The sequence below is a fragment of the Pituophis catenifer genome, unplaced genomic scaffold (assembly GCF_029215685.1).
Source record: "Pituophis catenifer annectens isolate HBS135680 unplaced genomic scaffold, rPitCat1.0.hap2 SCAF_2, whole genome shotgun sequence".
In the NCBI taxonomy this organism is placed as follows: domain Eukaryota; kingdom Metazoa; phylum Chordata; class Lepidosauria; order Squamata; family Colubridae; genus Pituophis; species Pituophis catenifer.
Window position 1 is genome coordinate 247,921,408 of NW_027256882.1, and position 20,269 is coordinate 247,941,676.

The 20,269-nt window shown below is 35.7% G+C and overlaps 1 protein-coding gene across 1 annotated transcript in view; it reads left to right on the top strand.

Moving 5' to 3' along the window:
* The window catches only part of FBXL17 (F-box and leucine rich repeat protein 17), a 136,596-nt gene that overhangs the window by 107,285 nt on the left and 9,042 nt on the right, over positions 1-20,269 (top strand). Inside the window, exon 8 of the mRNA XM_070935735.1 lies at positions 11,309-11,451. Coding sequence (XP_070791836.1) covers positions 11,309-11,451 — 143 coding nt within the window. The remainder of the gene's footprint in view (positions 1-11,308; positions 11,452-20,269) is intronic.

The following is a 20,269-nucleotide window of genomic DNA, read 5'->3' on the forward strand; positions in this document are numbered from 1 at the left end:
ATACCAGAGTTTATACTTTGTTTTTATGACCACAGAAACAATAGTTTTTAGATTTCTTTCTATTTATAATGTCCTTAATTTTGACTAAACAGATTTCTGAAGGGCTGTTTCACAATGCTAAATTACTTTCATTTGCTTCTGTAAAACGTTGGCTGTAAAATGGAATTTCAATTAATTTGTACTGAATAATTATACCCTTTAGTGCTATATTTATATAATGTCATTAGGAAGTGCATAATTCATAGTTACGTTTAAATATAATAAATTCTAGAAAATAGTTGTGAACTTGAAAGGGATGAAAAAATGCTATAATTTTTGATATGTTGACCTGGGTTAGCTTATAGATTTGCATTGTAGAAGAAAGCAAGCATAGAAGAAAACTAAATCATAAAGTATATCAACCCAGGAAATTATGGAATTTGGGCATAATATCTGAAAACCAAATGTAATCTTATATACGTATATACATTTAAGAAAAATAGTATTTTTAGAGCATCATAAAATTGCAGTTAAGCATATTTGTAATCTTCTGGTTTTGCTTTCAATATTTTTGATTTCATTTGGTCAATTTAATCTCTTTTTTGCAATGTGAACTCAAGTGTGTGGGTATAAGAATAAAAGAGTTTAGTTTTTAGCAGTTTTTTAAAATGGTAAATCGTACATTTTCTCTATCTTGAGGGAGACACTATTAGTATATTGTCCAAGGATTAAAATTTTCTGGATTTTAGACTTTACAGCAATGGGTAAAATCAATCATAAAAGCAAAACAGACCCTTGGTTAGATTTGTTGGGAATATTTGTTGAAAATTATAAAGAAATAAAATATAAAGAGCTGCTGATTGACGTACAATCAATAATGGCAACAATGGTGATAACAAAAAATTGGAAGTAGAAATTTAATCTGTAGAATAGTCGTATACTGTGTGTTGGCATAATGACAGCAAAAAAATTAACCTATTTGTCATGCCTTCAAACAGAGTAATATAATGTTCTGCTTTTTTGAAAAAATTACAAGATTTTATACTTTTCATCAATCAAAGAAAGTAAAAAGCTGCCCACTTGTTTTACTTAGATGACAAAAGATGCTATGTAAGTTGAAGAGTGTGTAAATAATGTTTTAGAGTAGAAATATTTATAAATAGGCTCCGGGGTGGGCTGCTGCTGGTTATAACAACTGGTTCGTAAATGTTAGTGCGCTGTTGTTTGACTGTTATATTGACAGATCCCCAAAGTGGCAAGACATTTTACTGATATAGCATGCATCAGGCATATAATTTAATTTTATTTATATAAAACATCTTATCTTTATAAACATTTACAGATAAATACAGTGCAGATATTTAAGACCAGAGAGAGATACTGTAAGTCTTCAGGGAAGTTTAATGGTTTATTTCAAAAACTCCTTAGTATGTCTGGTAACTTTTAAGCGAATGACTTAAATAAAAAAAGAAATATTGAGAAAAATAGGGCTGCTCTCTTTTAGTAAATTTATAGAAGGAAAGAAGAGAATTTAACACATGAGGCTTTGGAACTACTGTTCTAAAAGCTGAAATTTGTTTCTATGGGAGCTGGGATTTGTAAGAGGATTGTCCCTCCGGTTAAAAAGAACAAGATTTAAAGGCTTATACCCCGAATTAAGATTTAGAGGCCCATACCCAAGGTTATAAAAAGGGAGTTTTTTATATGGAGTATGTTTAGAGCAGTATTTGTCTTATAAATATCATGAAGTTACAAAGTAAGCTGTGTTATCTAATGGCTGTTGTCTACCTAGCTAACTTTTAATTTATTTTACACATTTTCAGTACATCAACTCTATATTTAGACTTACTGTTGAATAGTAAAGGTTCATGTAAAATACCTTAGGCACATTATATTTTTAATTCCTAGCATGATTTATTTTTCAAACGTAGATTGCAGTGAAAAATTGATCCTCATGTTGCCTCACAATTTTAAAACCCTTCTCTAGCTGTCAGGCTACTAGCATTTTCAGTGAATATGTTACTGTGAATATGTCCTAATCCCTGGAGCAACATTTTGCAAACTGCTGAAGAGATAAAAAGGGTGATTCGTCTAAAGTTCTCACCTAAATTTATAGGCTGTATAAATATATCGTCAGGAGGAAAACAGGAAAGTGTGTGAAATGAATGCTGGAATCTAATGGAAACAAAACTCTTACCACAGCTATGTAAAAATTCTGTGCTTCCAAAGTCACTGACAAAAGTTTCCACAGAGACCTTTTAAAACTCATATTTTGTGAACATTAAATTTTATATTTTTAACAGGTTTTATAGCTTAATCATTTGCTTCAGAAGATTTCACACTAGAAAAACTTTTAAATACACTTTAAAATCTTTGATGTGTAGAATAGTTACAATCTAAAATATTATTTAACTTTCCAATCAGGTTGATACATAGTAAAGCTTCTAAATGTATATTGCTGTCATTTTGCTTAAACTATATTAGCATACACAGTACAACACATTTAGCAAAAACAAATACTGAAATAAAATATGTAAATCTATAAATAATAAAATTAAAAAATAGATATAAAATACAATATAACTATGTGAAATAAATGCATTTTATTTATTAGGTTGAATATGAAAGAATAGTCTGGTCAAAGGCCAACTTGTTCGTCTGCCATAATGTTTCATCCTTCGCAAACAGTTTAATTCATTATTCATTAATAGTTTAATAATATTAAGTGTTGCATACAACTTGAAAATATCTAACAGATTAATAAATCTGTAATTTGGGTGCATTTTTCTCCTATTTTATATATTGTAATTATTATTGCTATCCCAAATCTTCAGTGACCCACACATGGTCTCTTCAATGAAAGAGAAAAGAGAAGTCAGAATTGAGCCCCCCCCCCCCCACCCCCGCATGGTTATTGATTGCCTCTTGTATCATACCCAGGGTTTTTATCAGGCTTAAACTGCTTTACTTATAAATCTTACTTCAGAGCAGATTATCAGCAGTCCACACTAAGAAGAGTCATATTGAGAACTGATGTGATAATATCTTTTCATTCCTCTTGTATAATGTCCATCAATGCTCCTCCCCTACTGTTCTTATATATGATATTATGCAGGATATCTGGAAGAAATATTTAAATTCATTACTAGAGCCTCCATTGAGGCTCCCCGGAAGAAATTATGCATTGCACTGTATTGCATATGTGAGCCCTGGTGTGTGTGTGTGTGTGTGTGTGTGTGTGTGTGTGTGTGTGTGTGTGTGGGTTTATGTGTGTTGCAAAGTATCATTTATATGTTAGCTTGGGGCTTCAATGGAGGGCTTCATTTGGGAATGGTTTATTGATTAACAGCAGATCCCACTCTCTCCCCCTCTCATCATATTCCCTCTCTCCATCTTTTCAGCTAAGTTGATTTTGTAGTATTGTATTTATATTATTATAAATTATACAGTTTTATTTTTTAATATTGTAAGCCCCCCAAAGTTACTGTGTGCCAAGATGGGCAGCTAATATGTTTTACAAATAAATAAATATATTGCTATTAAGATGGGAGCTCATACTTTATCAATGTAATCACATGAATTTTGATAAGCTAATTGTATTTATTTTAAGAAAAGTATTCTAGTTGAGAATTATTTGTATTAATTGATTGGCTAAAAGCCATAATAGAATCTCCATTAAGTCATTTAATACATTGGGTGAAGCAGCAAACAGTGTGTCAATTCCGAACTGAACCTGGCAGCAGCCATTTTTCTGTTCCTCAGTTGCCACACAGAGGGGAAAGGGGGGAAGGAGGTTAGAATGCCTCACTAGACACAACAGAGAGTTTTCTCATGAGAACAAAGGTAATCTCTACAGCCAATGGATAAGGTTGGGGAAGGAGTGCCTGGAGAGCCTGCCAATTAACCCAATTGGCCACCATGACCTGTGACATTTGGGGATGGGGTTACTTCCTATTTTAATTATACAGAAACCACGGGAAGGATTTAGAGTTGGTTTTCCTTTGAAGCAGTGCCAATATGGTGTACTCAATAAAGAACTTTGAGGAGGATCCTAGTATCAGAGTTCTGATTTGCTTGGGTTCACTAATCGGAATCTTGACACAGTGTAATTTTAATTATTTATTATACCACAGAGGACTGTATGATTGGTTTTCTTAGATTCTTCTGTTTATTGCACAAAAATAAATGTTTAATCAAATATATGATGTTGGACCAATAACTGAATCACATTCTCTTAGCAACCCCTTTCTTTTATAGAAGCTTTGGGATAGATCTCAAATAAATAATTGAGATTAAAATCTAAATTTCTATTTTTAAAGTGAAATTACTGTCAACACATTTTAAGTCAATTTATACACATACACAGGTTTTTTTTTAAAAAAATGACTATATGAACAACTATGCTGTCTTATTTCTGGCTATAATCTACAATTCTTCCAAGGACATTTCTTTATCTCTGACACTGTCCATCATATTTTATCTTTTTTGTGTTAATGCATTTGTACTTCAAATATATTACTTTTTATTTATTGTCTTTTTATTATGTATTTAAAAAATGTGGAATCAGCTTAAAATACTGATGGAAAACAATGTGGTAGAAAGAGGGCAGATAATCCTAGTTTTACACATTGCTATCATCTTTGAAAAATGGAATCTTGTGCCAAATGGATGATTGGTATGACTTAGTGGGATTGGTCTGTGTCCTTATCTAAAATTGTTTTCTTTGAAGAACAAGAAAGAAAAACTAGAGTTCCTAATGTGTTGGAGTTCCATTGTATTGTTAGTTAATGGATTTTCCAGAATGAAATATTTTAAGTTATCAAATAATAACAGCATTCTGCAGCATCAGTAAAGACAGAATGTAGCATCAAAATATTGCTTTAAATCAACAGATGTGTAAAGGTTTTGAAAAAGGTTTTCATTTCTGAGAAAGGAAATAAGACATGCAGCAATAACACTACAATATAGAGAAAACCCAGCTGAGATTTAATGATATAATTCCAATTAAAACTGTATTAGAAAAGAAAAGACTAGAATGCGAGCAAGGTTCACAACTGAGAAAAGCAAATATTGATCTATCCTAAGGATCATATCTATTTTTTATGCCACATGTACAAAGGTGCATTTAATATTGAAAATTATCTGAATTAATACAGTTGCCATTTTGGCAAAGTTGACAAAGTTACCCAAAATAGGGTAGAATGGCCCAAGTGTGCCATCCATTTTTTTTTTGCAAAGTATTTTTTTATTTTTTCTAACATAAACATAAAATATATCTCTTTCAAGAGCGAAGTCTTGATCTGATCATAGATAGGTACAATTGCTTAAATTTTAAAAAGCTCCATTCACAATTTCCCATTACATCTTTTAAAATTAAAAATCAAAGCATAAAAAAATTTTTAAACATAAATTCTAGTATCTTGATCAGAACCATTCTATTATATCACCACCAATTTAATTTCCACATAGAAGCTTAATTCATTATTATGCCCATTTATAAATTCAATTATATCTGGTTCTTTCCCAAGCTCCCTTCATTACATCTTTTAACATCAATATCAAAGCATTATTTTTTTAAAAAAAAAAATATTTTAACCTCTTGGTCTGATTATTTACCTTACAATTTTATCACCACACATCTTAGTTTCAAATTGACTACAACTCTATTTTTTATTTCAATTTATAAATCAAAGTTCTATCCATATTTCTTAATCTCTAGACCTCTTCATCAAGTCTTTAAATCTTAAACTTTATCAATTTACCTTTAAGTTTACATATTTCATATTGCACAGATTTATCTCAAAATCCATATTCTCCTCCATATCTCCTCCTGTTGTTTGGCTGATTTCCAGCATATTATTATTTTGGCTGATTTCCAGCATATTCTTCTCCATACCTCCAACTTTTGTTTGGCTGATTTCCAGCATGTTTTATTTTAGCTGATTTCCAGCATATTCCCTTCTTTTGTTGCCACGCCTTTTTGTTTTGTTGCTGCGCTTATTAGTTCAATTATAATTGTTCCATTTTATTTCTTCTTTCTTTCCATCAATAAAACCTCCAATAGACAGACGGAATATCTCCAGAGTCAGACTTCCTTGTTTGTTGCCAAAGTAATCCAGTTTAAAAAGCAAGACACATAGTTTCTTTTCCAAGCTGCTAACAATCCACAATTACACTTTCACTTCATCATGGCAATTCTCCATTTTGTGTATTGTATAACTTTCCGCTTGTCTTTTCCCTTTGTTTTAAAGAGTTCCTGTTTATCGCCTCTTCCCTCTTTCTCTCTTCAGAAATAATCCATTCCCATTTAGAAAAAACAATTTTCAAAGTTTTGTAACTTTCAAAAAAGCAATCATTCCAAATCAGTCAGTGATAGCCATAATTCCTTAATGGGTCTTTTCCTCCTATAAAGTATTTTACGAGATCTTCTTGCCCCGGTAGTCTATAGCCGCTAATTAAGGCTGGGGCACACTTGTATATATCCATAATTTAAGCGCTGTTCCCGCCTGGGTTGGGTCTCGCTTACCCGGCTTCCGAACACTTCGCTCTTTCTCTTCCTTCTTCCTCCAGCATGATGCTTCTCTGGTTGGCCCCGGCTTCGAGGCAGCCGCCATGGCTGCCACTCCCTTGCTGCCAGCTCAGAGGGCTTCCTCCGGCCCCGAGGAACCTGCCCGTTCCTCTTGGCCGTCCAAGGGGTCCCTCTCTTTTCTCCTGTCCCTGCAGGACAGGGTAGGTCTGCAGACCTGGCGGCGGCTTGACAGTTGGGGTTTTTGCGGGGCTCATGGGAGCCCCGCCATTTCCCCGACTGGATCACCGCAGCACCAACCAGAAGTCTTATGTGCCATCCATTTTTACACTGTTGCCATCACCATCCACAACCACATTGTTGCACCTCAAGTTGTATGTTGGGAGAAAAAAGTGACTACATAGTTGATAAGCAAGGAAGTTATTAAATAAAAGATTTATTAGTTTTCAAAAATGAAAGTTTCTCTAATAAAATAATGATCACAGAGTTTAATGAAAAGAATGCCTATCGAACTTGATGAAAAGAATCACAGAGAACTGGGTGAGCCTCTGATCTTGCACATTTTAGATTTCTATGCCTGTTTTTAGTCAATCAATCAGAACAGAGCTGGAAGGGATCTTGGAGCTCTTCTAGTCCAGCTCCCTGCTCAAGCAGGAGACCCTACACCCGTGATGGCAAACCTATGGCACACATGCCAGAGGTGGCATGCAGACCCCTCTCTGTGGGCAGGTGCGCCGTTGCCAGCTGCTCTTCTGGGTTCCGTCATGCGCATGCGCTCTGGCCAGCTGCTCGCTTCCAGCACTCCAACATGCATGCTCCAGGTTTGGAACTGGTTGCCGAAAAGGTTAACCAACACTGCCCTATACCATTTCAGATAAGTGATTGTCCAGTCTCTTCTTAAAAACCTTCAGTGATGAAGCACCCACAACTTCTGAAGGCAAGCTGTTCCACTGATTAATTATCCACACTGTTAGGAAGTTTCTCCACAATTCCAGGTTGCTTCTCTTCTTGATTAGTTTCCATCCGTTGTTTCTTGTCCTGTCCTCTGGTGCTTTGGAAAATAAATTGACCCCCTCCTCTTTGTGGCAGCCTCTCAAATACTGGAATACTGCTATTATGTCCCCCCTAGTCCTTCTTTTCTCTAGACTAGCCAAATCCAAATTCTGCAACCATTCTTATATTTTAGTCTCCAGGCCTTTAATCAGATTAGTTGCTCTTTTTCCAAATTCCACTTTTTCCTTTAACTAAAGTATTTTAAAGGCAAAATATAAAAACTTGCAAAATTTCTAAACATTTATTGGAATATCCCCATATAAATTAGTTAAATACCCCGTATAAATTCTGTAGCTGACATATGTAGACACTGATTTAACTATGAACAATAGGAAGAAAGTTCTCTGCACAAGACTTGTCAGCTTGAAATAGAAGTACAAGTGTTCTTACTTGCAATTAAGTATATACTTAATAGTATCCTGCAGCGAGGTGGGGATAGGGAGTCTGCTAAATTTTTATAAGACTTTTTTCTCTTCTTGCTTAGTTGTGCAATTAAAAAATACCAATGAATTTCATTAAAGAATTCACCAGGCACATCAGAGGTATGTTGAAATGTTAAGATTACAGGTACTTTAAAAACAAACTGACAGAGAACAGTTGGAAACAGATCAAATTACACAGAATTACGATTTTATCACACACATTTTATAGGCAAGATTACTTGTACATAGTTCATAAGCAACAGAAAAAATTAAATTCCCAACAATTTCTTTAGAATTTGCTAAACCAAACATCTTCCTGATGTGTATTTTTGTAACGGTTAATAGTTAAAAATCGATCATTTGTTTGGGAAATTGCTCTTCCCATTCCCTAACATATGGTTGTTTGTCTCATTCTCTCTGTGTACAGATGCAGCAACTAGTTGCAGTAGATCATAATGTACATATTTGAATTACATGCTGTAATTGTTTATTTTTAACTGAGTAAATTGTAACAGATGGAGAAACAATGCCTGCTTGTCTAGCCTGGTTTATTTCAAATTATTCTACTCTTTAGGTAAAAAGGCTTCCAGAATAGCTTACAAAATTTAGTATAATTCCTATCATCGGTATAATAAATTGATGCATTTGGGGCATGACACTAGTAATGCAGGCACATGTCAGTCTCTGTTCACATAATGTTGGGTATATTTTGTCAGACTACTGTATAAAATATGCAAAGAACAGTTTTATTGTATTTCACTTAAAGGAAAAGGCGCACATAGAAATGCATCTGTGCATTTTCCCCTGGTATGCTTCTTATTGGTGAATATTTTGAAAGGTAAATTATGCTGCTAAATGTGAAGAGTTCTGAAAACTACTTGAGGAGAAAGTAGTCTTTTTCAAACCCTTAGGACTGTACATTTTTATTTGCATTTCCATCACTTTAATTACTGTTTAAAGAGTTCCCGGGATGATTACACTCAACTATGTTCAAGACATTTCATCCCATTCTTTATATAGAGGAGTGCTAATTAATGTTATGAGCTTTATTATTCTGCAGTAGTTGCAATTAAGGTGCAGCTGGCCAGCGACATCTTATCTTGGGATATGAGTTGCAGCTGTCATTATCTGAAAGCAATTTGATGAGTCGACAGAAGAAATTATGGTGTAAATGTTTACTTGTATGTTTCAGATATCATGGACTCGGTTAACTTCTGAGTTAACCGGGGGGGGGGGGAACCCTAAAAGTTCTAACAATTAAGAACCTCTGTAAGGGATTCTTGAACTAGTAGATTATCTCCCAAATTATGCCATTTCAATTTTGGCTTGTAAAGTGGGTAAAAGACAAGTGCAGTATAATGTATGAATGCAGATGATTATGTTGTTATCAATATACTTCTCCTTTATGGCCATGTATATTTATATAAATTAAGTATTTATATTTTTAATATTTCCAGGCTAACTTATTTATGGAAATTAACTACTTGCCTTACTGGTTGAGAAATTTGCTATCTAGCATGCCAGTATCTATTAACATAGAAGACACTTGCTGAAGCCTTCAAAAAAAGCAAACTTACTGTTGATGCTGCAAACCAGTCCATTTTCTTTTCAGCTACTTCAGGTTATAATATTAAACTGATTTATAGCCTTTCCTTAAGATTTTCTGCATGTTATTGACTTAAAAAGAATAACTACACATAAGGCACACAGATTTTTTTTAATGGTTGGTTTGTTTCATCTTCTTCAAAAAATAACTAGATAGATAGACAGACAGACAGACCATTCATTCATTTCTGGAAATTTGTAATGGTTTTTGTTTTTTTGCTAGCTCTGGAAGAATATATTTTAAGGTATTTTATAAATAACAGTTATGTAGAAAAGAAGTTACTTGTTACATCTTAAATTTATTTACCTAAAATTAATGCTGATATTTTTAGTAAATTCTATTGGATTTTTATAGATTGTATTTGTATGATGAGATTTGAGGAACTTTCTGGAGCGATTTGATTAAGACTAATATAATTATATTTCTCCCTTTGTAAGTTATACTGGATTTTTACTTATTTACTCTTAAATCATTTTTGCCAATCAAAGATATTACAGACATGATAAAAAATATCTAGAATACTAGCAAATAAAAGAAATCTAAATAAAAATGTATTAGTGCAATTAAAAATAGTGTTCAAATAGTGACTAAAAATATAAGTAAAGCATTCAATTTTTTCAATAATTATATTTCCCGAGTAATCCATCATTAATAACAAGCAATGTTTAAATATATTCATATTCCCAGATTTAGCTTCAGAGGCTAGACAATTTATGGAATCTCCTTTCTCTATTTCAGAAACCTCTGAAACGTCATAATTATTTCAAGAGTTCATTGAAGCTAAAGAGGTTGAGAAACTTTGCTCCTCTAGCTTAAGGCTATTTATAGTACTTTCTCCTTCAATCCTGTGAAATTAGTTGGTCTGAGAGATAATGATTAGAACTTCTGTGTTTGAGTGTGGATCTTCCATGTCCTAATCCAGTCCATTAACCAAGGTTGTCAATGACAAGTCAGGATTTCATAGAAATGATATAAATATCATATGAAGAGGAAAGCTCCACTTCTTGTATACTTGTATGAAACATTCCAATGCATGTTGGCATTTTTGTTGCCAAAACACTTTTATGGATTCAACTCTCCACCTTTATTCTAAGTTATAACTATGTCAATAATTGCCAAGACAGTGAAATCTTATAATAAGTGGTGGAAATGCCATGAGATAGAAAGAACATGATGGTTGACATGAAAAATAACTCAAAAGTACCAGAAATACATAGATAGTCCTATTAAGAAAATATTAGAAATCATATTATAAATTCTTCTTTCTAGGAATAACACTAAAGCATTTTAACAAAAAAAAAATCACAATTATTTACAAAAACATATGTTTACAGCTGCGAGGATGAACTTAGCATAACATTGGAAAAGAGGAACTTTACCAAAGATACCAGACTGGAAACTAATACTTGGAGAATAATGGCAAAATTAAGAGCATATATTTACAACAGAAGTTTAACCAAATGTAACCACTACATATTATGCAGCAAGGCAAATATAAGTATTTTACAGTATGGTTTTTAAGGAGAAAAGGAACTGTGTAAAGTTCTTTGTTTATAAATAAACTTATAAATAAAGTATTATATATCAATCAAAGTACAACAAACAGGAAGTTCAGGAGCAGATACTTATAATGTTTGATATAATAATATTTCTGCATGTATTTGTAAAATAAATATTTGTCTGATTTATGTTTCATTTCTGGTTCTGGCTTACGTTTTACAGCCCTGATAGCCATTGGAAGATACAGTATGACAATAGAGACAGTTGATGTGGGATGGTGCAAAGAAATCACAGATCAGGGAGCCACCCAGATTGCTCAGACTAGTAAATCACTCCGATACTTGGGACTGATGAGATGTGATAAGGTAAGAAACATTGAAACCAATATCCCCATGTGTTTTACAAGCCACATTTTTAAATCTATTCAAGCAAGGCAGTAAATGCAAGTTTTGTATGTGATCTTTTGGTCCTATCTGGTTGTTTAATATTGACGTTACGATGCTAACATAGTTTTATATAGTTTCACTTTCTGAATTTCCTAATTTTTGACTGACTATTAAATATAATTCAGTACTGGTTTTCACTTACCTTTGCTACTGGTTTGGAACTATGAGCACGCATGTACACTTGCTTTGCTCGTGCACGGCGCTTCTGCGTGTGCGCAGAGCATCCATGATGATGTCCGGGCGGGTGGGTGGAGCCTCATGCCACTGCTACCGGTTCGCCCGAACTGGGGCGAACCGGTAGAAACCCACCACTGATATAATTCATTAACATAATAATCTGTCTAGCTTTAAAATAAAAATCTTAAAATATCCTCCAAAAAGACTAAGACATATGACTTTGTAAAAGTCATAATTTTGCCTCACATTTCTTGTTCATAACTCATTTTAAAAACAAGAAGCGTAATATATTTACTTAATTACAATTTAACCATTATATATTAATAAATTTTCCATACATTATGACTGTTTCTTGCTTATTCAAAAACATCTTAAAATATTTCTCAGTTTTACATATTTTTTTACTTTTAAAAACAAATTGTAGAGATGAAACTTTTAAAAAATTTCTAAGCTAAAGAAACAACTATTTTGTTACTACGATTTGTATATAGAGTATACTACTTTATACCTGAATATTTTGTGAGAGGCAAGACAAGCAAAGTACAGGTAATCCTTGATTCAGCAGCCACAATTGAAACCAACAACTTGATTATTAAGGAAAGCTGTCATTAAGTGAAAACGTGACTGTGCTTAGGCTCTTATATCTGCATTCCTTTGCTTTATGGACCTGCAAAGATCATAAATGCAAATATTGGTTGCAAAATTATTATTTTTTATCACTGTACTGCAAATGGTCACTATATGAGTCGGTTGTTAAATGAAGACTGCCATTATCTGAGAGTCTTATTTGAGGAATAGTACTAAAAATATCTGCTTAATTCTTTGGCATTAAATTAGGTCTTCCATTAACTGATCAATTTTACATATTTTTGTGGGTATAATTAAACTTGATTGTACAATAAAAGAAGCTTGTAAAAAAAAATCTTCCCTTGTACTAAAATTTCAGTGGCCTTGGTGTTCTAAACAGATTTTAGCATGCCATCACTTAAACCATGTATAATCTATCTACAGTATTGTCTGTATTCCTTTAATTGCTTGCTTATGTTTTCCCGACTTGCTACAAAAAGAACTGCATGCTGTGAAGGGAGACAATTTAGCTAACAAGAATAAGAATCTGTGAGAATGTTACAGAGCAAGTAGGGAAAACTGTTCTTGATTAATGGGGAAATATATATTGGCTATCTTGATGAGAATGCTGTAAAGTGTGGCATAAGAGACACCTTTGGGGGTCATTTAACTTGCTTGTTAAACCTCTGTGTGCAAGGGAAAGCTGAATAATAGCCATAAAAAGAACAAAATTCAGAAACTGCATCCTGAATTTAAAATGTTTTAGATGCAATGTTGGCAGCTTAAGAGCTTCTTTCCTCTTTCATAATCAGAAAATAGAGAACTTTTCATCCTTAACTTTTCATATTTCATGCAGAATTCATTTATTTTTCTAACTAATGCTTTTAGAATATCATTACAGTAATATTTGGCAAGTAGGAAAGGTTATTAAATGCCATTGTGACAAAAAGATGTTCAACCATACACTTGGATGAGAAGTACACTTGGGTTCAATTTTTCACCTCTTAACCTTTTCCAAAATATTGAACAATGTTGCTATACCAGATAAAGACTTCCCTTTATGTGCTGTTAACAGGTGTGGAAGAAAACCTCATTAACACAATAACTATAAGCAATATGTAGCAAAAGATTCCAATATTCTCCCCAAAACATTATTTTATGACATAATCTCATTGAAGTCTCTTTCATGTGTACTTCATATACATTTAGAATTACTAAATCCTAACGAGTCCAGAGACTGTGCAGAGCTGGCTATTTAAACCAGCCTCTGCTTAATTCCATTGATTATATAACTGGTTCTAGGCCACAGATTCCACTAGTGGCTATTGCTATTGATCCACTCTATTAAAATAATCAGATTAATTGCTTTTTCATCAAGTTCCATTAGTGTAGTTCTTTTGATTTTCATAGAGTTGAAGCAACAACTTTTAAGGAACAAAATGGCTTGATAATAATATTAAGTAAAATATTGTTTATTGTCCTTCCACTAAAGGAGAATAGAAATGTTAATCAAGAAAGGTGGATCTACTGTCTGAATGATTAAGATTTCTAGGATGAAAATATTGCATGACTCCTAGCCTACTTGAGAGTAGTACTCGTCTAGAAGAAAATCATTAACAGTAACAGAGTTGGAAGGGACCTTGGAGGTCATCTAGTCCAACCCCCTGCTCATGCAGGAGACCTGTACTAGGGATTTGAACCACCGAGCTGCCGAGCTTTCTGATTGATAAGCTCAGTGTCTTAGCCACTGAGCCACCTGGTCATGTTAAATTAAATAGAATTTTTTTTTTTAAAGAAGAACAAAAGACTGGTTCTGTTAATGGAATAAGTGGAACTTCCCATGTACCCTCAAAATCCATTCTGGGACAGATTTTGAGAGTATGTGGAGAAAGAGAAGAAAATAATATTTTGTTTCTGAAAAATTCTATTTGAATGTGGGATTTGGAAGTTGTTGAATGCTGGACTCCCACTACTTGTGATGTCCTCAATCTTGCTAGATGTTGAATTTTCTAAGATTTCACTGATCTTATCCTAAAAATGCAGGATTACCATGAAGTCTGTTTTTGTGAATTTTTTGTGCTTAATATTTATCATTTAATCAAAATGAATGTAATTACATACGTGCTTATTCAAAAGTAAAACATTTATAGATTTTTAATTATATAAAATGTTCAAAAGAAAGTACAAAATTGTGAGTAGCAAGATGTAAATGGCAATATAACCAAACATATAATGAACCATACTTATATATGAACCATACTTATATCTTCATTTCAAAATAGGAAACAGTTCAGAATTTTCAAAAGAACATGACATGAGCATTGTTAAATTTAGTGTCTTCCATTAGTGCACACAAATTCACTGCCTAACACAGCTATGTTTAAATATATATTTATTTTAAACCTTAAAAATAGAAATTGTCCCAAACAAAGCAACAGCTTGCAGCTTAATTAAATAAATAATTCTAGTAGCTTCTATGTGACCTCAAATGTAGAAATTACTTTTTAAAGAAAATATTAATTGAATAATGTCTACAGTTGTCCCAATGTCCCAATGTAATCTAATTAGGCTTGGTTTAGATCAGGGGTGTCAAACTCGTGGCCCATGAGTGGGATATGTCATGCACTGGATATGCCCAAACCCAGGTTAGTGAAGGGGCGGAAAGTTGCAATATGTCACATGACGATGCCATGATGAGGCAAGTTTGACACCCCTGTTTTATCTTTCCCAGGTGCATTAAAATATACATATAGTCTGCATAGGGGAGAAGGCTTAAATTTTTCTGTAAAATGAATCTGAGGGACATCCCATTTGTCTGAACATGTTTATGATACACTGACATATTCTGTAATATTACTAAAAGGCATAAAGAATTATTAAAAAATAGTAAATATTAAATAATAATTATGAAGTAATTAAGAATTGTAGTGTAGGTAACATAAAATGTTTCTTCCTATTATGTCAAATAAAAATGGTTTTCACAATATTTTTGGCTTAAAAATTGAAATTATAACTTTTGATTTTTAAGAAAAGATGCTTTCTTAAGTATGTAGCATTTATTCCCCCCCACACACACACTCATATGAATAGCTATAATTTGCAGAAATCAAGTAGCTTCATAACTGATTTCCTGAATTTTTGAAATTTTGTATGTAATTGGATATCTGATACTCAAAACTCACACAATTCTATTAGAAGGCAATTTACATCAATGCTTTCATCCACTTTAATCATCTCCATCGTGCTGCTTTATTTTAAATTTAGATCTGCAACATTAGCTTTTTAAAAGATAGAATAAAAGACTTTTAAGAAAAATGTGAAACTGTCTAAAGGTAGTTGCTAAATTAACTAATTAATTCCCATATTATTAATAAAAATTATAAAGGGAACTTTTCAGTACATGTTTAGCTGAGTGTAATGCAATATTGAAAGTTTTGTACAAGTGATTTATCAAGTCTGATGTAGGAGTGCAAATAATTACTATTACACACACACACACACACACACACATAATTTTATTCTACTGGGGCAGTTAGTTACATGTACAGGTTGTATTAGTAATGTTCTATTAGTAACTTTTTCCAATGTATTAGTTTAATACTAGTACAGTATTTCTAGTTTAACATTTCACCCTTACTCAGTTTTGTAATATTGGAACTCTGCTAAATACTTCTTTCAAACAAGAGGGTACCATATGGATCAGGTGATTGAGCTAGCCACTTGGGAACAAGTTAAGCTGTGAGAGAAACAACCCCTTCGTTTATTATTTTGCATACAGACTTCAGTGGTGTTTATTGCAGAACATGGAAATTATGATTTACTTCACAAGAATAATATACAGTATAAGAAATGGGTCTGAGTAAATTCACTTTGACAAAAGTAATGCATCAGTATTCAGGTAGATGCTAGCCTTGTAAGGTGTCATCACTTAGTCCACTTTTGTTGTTTTTAATCCATAATTCAGACTGAAGCACATTGTCTGCCTTAACACTTAGAAAATCCAGGATGCAGATGTTTCTCTGTGACTGTATTATTCAACTACCCCTAAGCCCTCAGCACTGAGGTAATCACTGAAACTCTGTGGAACATCTCAGCTGAATAGATCAAGTGCCTAGCACTTCACACAGAATGATTTCACAAACCTTTTATTATGTTGTAGCCACAGGCAGGAATTATAATTAGGCCACCTGAGAATGTTATTCATTCAACTATTAAGTTAAAAAATATACTTAAAAATAATTGAGAAAATAATACTCAGGATATAGTACACATAAACTTGTTAAATCATTGAAAAGAAAGGAGATGGACATATGAAAGGTTTCTAAACAGTGGAAATCTGAATAGTAGATATAGTGAATTTGATATTTTAAGCGTATAAATAGTTCACCAGGGTTATTTGTTTGTTTGTCAAATTTGTATAGCTGACCATCTCCATACCAGACTCCGGGAGCAGCCAGTCCAAAAAATAAAAGTAGCAAAAACAATGTAACGCCATATAAAATCATAAAACAAAATTGATAAATTGTAATATTAGATATTACAATCAGGTTCTGGAATAAGAATATGGTTTTGTCTTGTCTGTGAATTGTAGATTCTCCAGCGCGCTGCTTGGAGAATCCAAAAGCGTGGGTTATTCTTAGTCTGTTAGCCAGAGACAGTGAATATATCTTTAAATCTTGTTGACTCCGCCTCCACCGATGGGCTGAGGTTTAGTTTTCTTCACTCAGTCAGACTACAGAGACTGTTTTGGATTTCCTCTGCTAGAAACTTGATAGCAATTCCACTCACGACTTTGGATTCTTCAACATCCTTTGACTTTTCTTTCCTTTCTCATTGGAGCTGCATCGTATTGCGATTGAGGAGTTTGGACTGTGAGATCGATCATCGTCCGCTGCTGGCAGTCGATGAGTCGTTCCTGGGACTCCAGGCCGGCTCCTGCTGCCTGTTCCTTCAAAGGCAGCGCCGCAGATCTCTGTCCATTCAGACATTGCTGCTTGTTTATAATCTGCCGCCGGTGTGTGTGCTGGTTCCCTGGCTTGCCACCCTGCAAGTTAGCTCCATGGACTTGCAGGGCGGCTTTGGAGTCACTGCCCAGGTCTGCCGCGGCACACTGTAAGTATCGTATTGGCTTCGCTGCACTTTGACCACTATTTAGTGTTCGTGCGCTTTTGACTCTTTGACAGGACTGCGAAGGCACTGGAGGGCTTTTCCTGCTCTCACGCCATTTTGTTTATCAACGGCTAACCGCGGAGGCGCTGAGAGACAATTTCTACTCATCTTTGTTCTTGCAGCTCGAGTCGCTGGGACACGGATGAGCCGCCAAGCTCTTGTGTCTTTTCCCAGGGACAATTAGTGAAGCAGAGCCGGGTGCACGGATTTGTTCCTGCGCCCATCACTAACTGAGACCTGGATCAGCCATTTCATCACTGACTGTCATTTGCAGTTATCATCTCTGTGTGCTCTAGGGATGCTTTGCTATTAGCGCCAGAGTCTTCTACTAACTGAATTGATCCAAGTGGAAACGTTTGACTGTGAGTTCTGATTTCATCACACATACATACATACATACATACATACATACATACATACATACATACATATGAAGAACAACAACAACAACATTTAAATTACAATTAAATACTCATGGCTGATTCCGAGCTTTCCTCTGACTTTGAACACACCTACAGTCCCCCAAAGGTTTGAAAGCACGCCAAGTCTGCGCGCAAAGGAACCAAGAAGGGCACCAAACACACCACTGCCATTGACAAGCCCACTTCTTCCCGGAGCCGGGCATTCCTCGACGGATGCCAAGGATGCTAATAGGAGGCATCGAGCCTTAGAAAGGCAGTTTGCCTTGGCTCGCAAGAAGTCCAGTAATTCTGGCCATCAGGAGACCTCTACAACTTCCACGGCTGTTCCGGATTCGGATCTGAGCCTTCACCCTCTGCCAACATCTGCCCAGGGTGCACCCTCTCCTGTTGTTCCCCTCCAGCCTACAGGTGGACAACATCCCTCTCAGCCTTCCTTATCCACAGGACCTGGAGTGACGGCTCAAAACCAACCTCCGTCGCTATCTTCTGCCCCAACACCAAAATTTACCCCCACAGCTGCTGGGCTCCGCGCTGGGAAGAATTGCATCTGACGCTTTCCTGTAACATTCAGGCCTTAGTCTCTGAGATTTATTTATTTATTTATTTATAATCAAATTTCTATACCACCCTACTCCCGAAGGACTCAGGGCGGTGAACAGCCAAGATAAAATACAGATAATACAAATATTAAAAATCCCTTAAAATTATTAAATATTTTGGCCGAAACACAGATTAAAACACCCAATTTATAAAGCCACAAATTAAAAAAATTAAAAAAATTTAAAAGAGGGGAGTTAGGCCAGGCCAGCTTGCTGAAATAGAAAAGTTTTGAGAGCACGGCGAGATGATTTCCAAGATCCTATCAACTGGGCATCACCAAGGCATCCAGTTTCACTCTGTGCCAATGGCCTCCCAGTCACTCACCCATCCGTCTGGTGGGTTTGAACACAATGGATCTTCTCAACAGGATTTGATCCATAGCGAGGATTCCTTGCTAGATGATGAAGACCGTAGGGCCATGGAATTTTCCAGTGATGAAGACCTGGAACCTGACAGACTGTCATTTACTAGTCTCTTCCGTACTTCTCTCTTTAAGTCCTTATTACCTAAGGCTAAAGTCACGACTTGTTTGGCAGAGTCCGAAAATCAACTTGATCGACAGGAGTCGTCTAATCCCCATGACATGTTGTTTACAGTTCCCAAGGCGGAGCAGGAGTACATTCCCTGCCCTCAACTTTTCTCAGAGGTGATTCAACGACCATGGAGCCTGCCTGGCTCGCTAGCGGCTCCTAATGGCCATGATAAAAAATTATATTGCTCTGCCCCAAGTCTTCAAGGTTTGCTTCAGTTACCGGCAGTTGATGCGCCTGTGGCCAGGTTAATGTCCTCGACTATCCTGACCAATGATATCGCAGATGGCTTGAGGATGGAGGACCGTAAAGCTGAAATCACCTTCCACAAGACCGACCAAGCAGCAACATGGGCCATTAGGGCTGCTACTTCGGTGTCAGTCTTCAATCAAGCGTCATTGATTTGGCTGTGTCAACTTCAAGAATGCCTTCCCCCAGAAGACACGAGGCTACACCAAGATATCAACAAACTGGTGGCAGCCACCGAATATTCTGCTGACGTGTCGCTGAATGCAGCGAAATTCGCTTCCCGCGCTCTGGTCTCCACTGTCACATCTCACCGCCTCCTTTGGTTATGTCACTGGAGGGCGGATGTGAAATCCAAGTGGTGCCTTGCATCGGCACCATACAAGGGTTCCACCCTTTCCGGGGATGCCTTGGACCCTATATTGGTGGAGGACAAGGATAAACAAAAGATCATGCTGTCTTCCTAAAGACAGGCTGACCACAGGTATACTTCATAAATGCCGCGGCAGCCCTTTCGGACTGAACCTGGACCCAGCGGGTCCCAGCCCTACAGACTTTACTCACAGGGGTTCGACCGGCCATCTGACAGATCATTCTCTAAAGACCAGGATAGACACCAGCCCCCGACCAAGCGACCGTTTAGAGGGTCAGGCACTCGGCCCTTCAGGCGAGGCAAGTGACTGCCAACTCACCCACCTCATTGGCAGCCGCCTCCACCACTTCCCTCGCCAATGGGAGCTGTCTACGACAGACGCGTGGGTCCTTCAATCACTGAGGCTGGGCCTCACCTTGGAATTCTCCACCAGCCCTCCCAATAGTTACATCCAGTGCCTGGTTTCAGCCAACCCGGACAAAAGGCACTTAATGGACGAGGAGATCCAGCACCTCCTGGATATCTGCGCCATAGAGCCAGTTCCCATAGAACATCATGGGACAGATTTCTACTTCATCTTTTTCCTTGTTCCCAAAAGTTCCAGGGGCTGGAGGGGAATCTTGGATCTAAAGGAATGAAACAAGCTTGTTGTA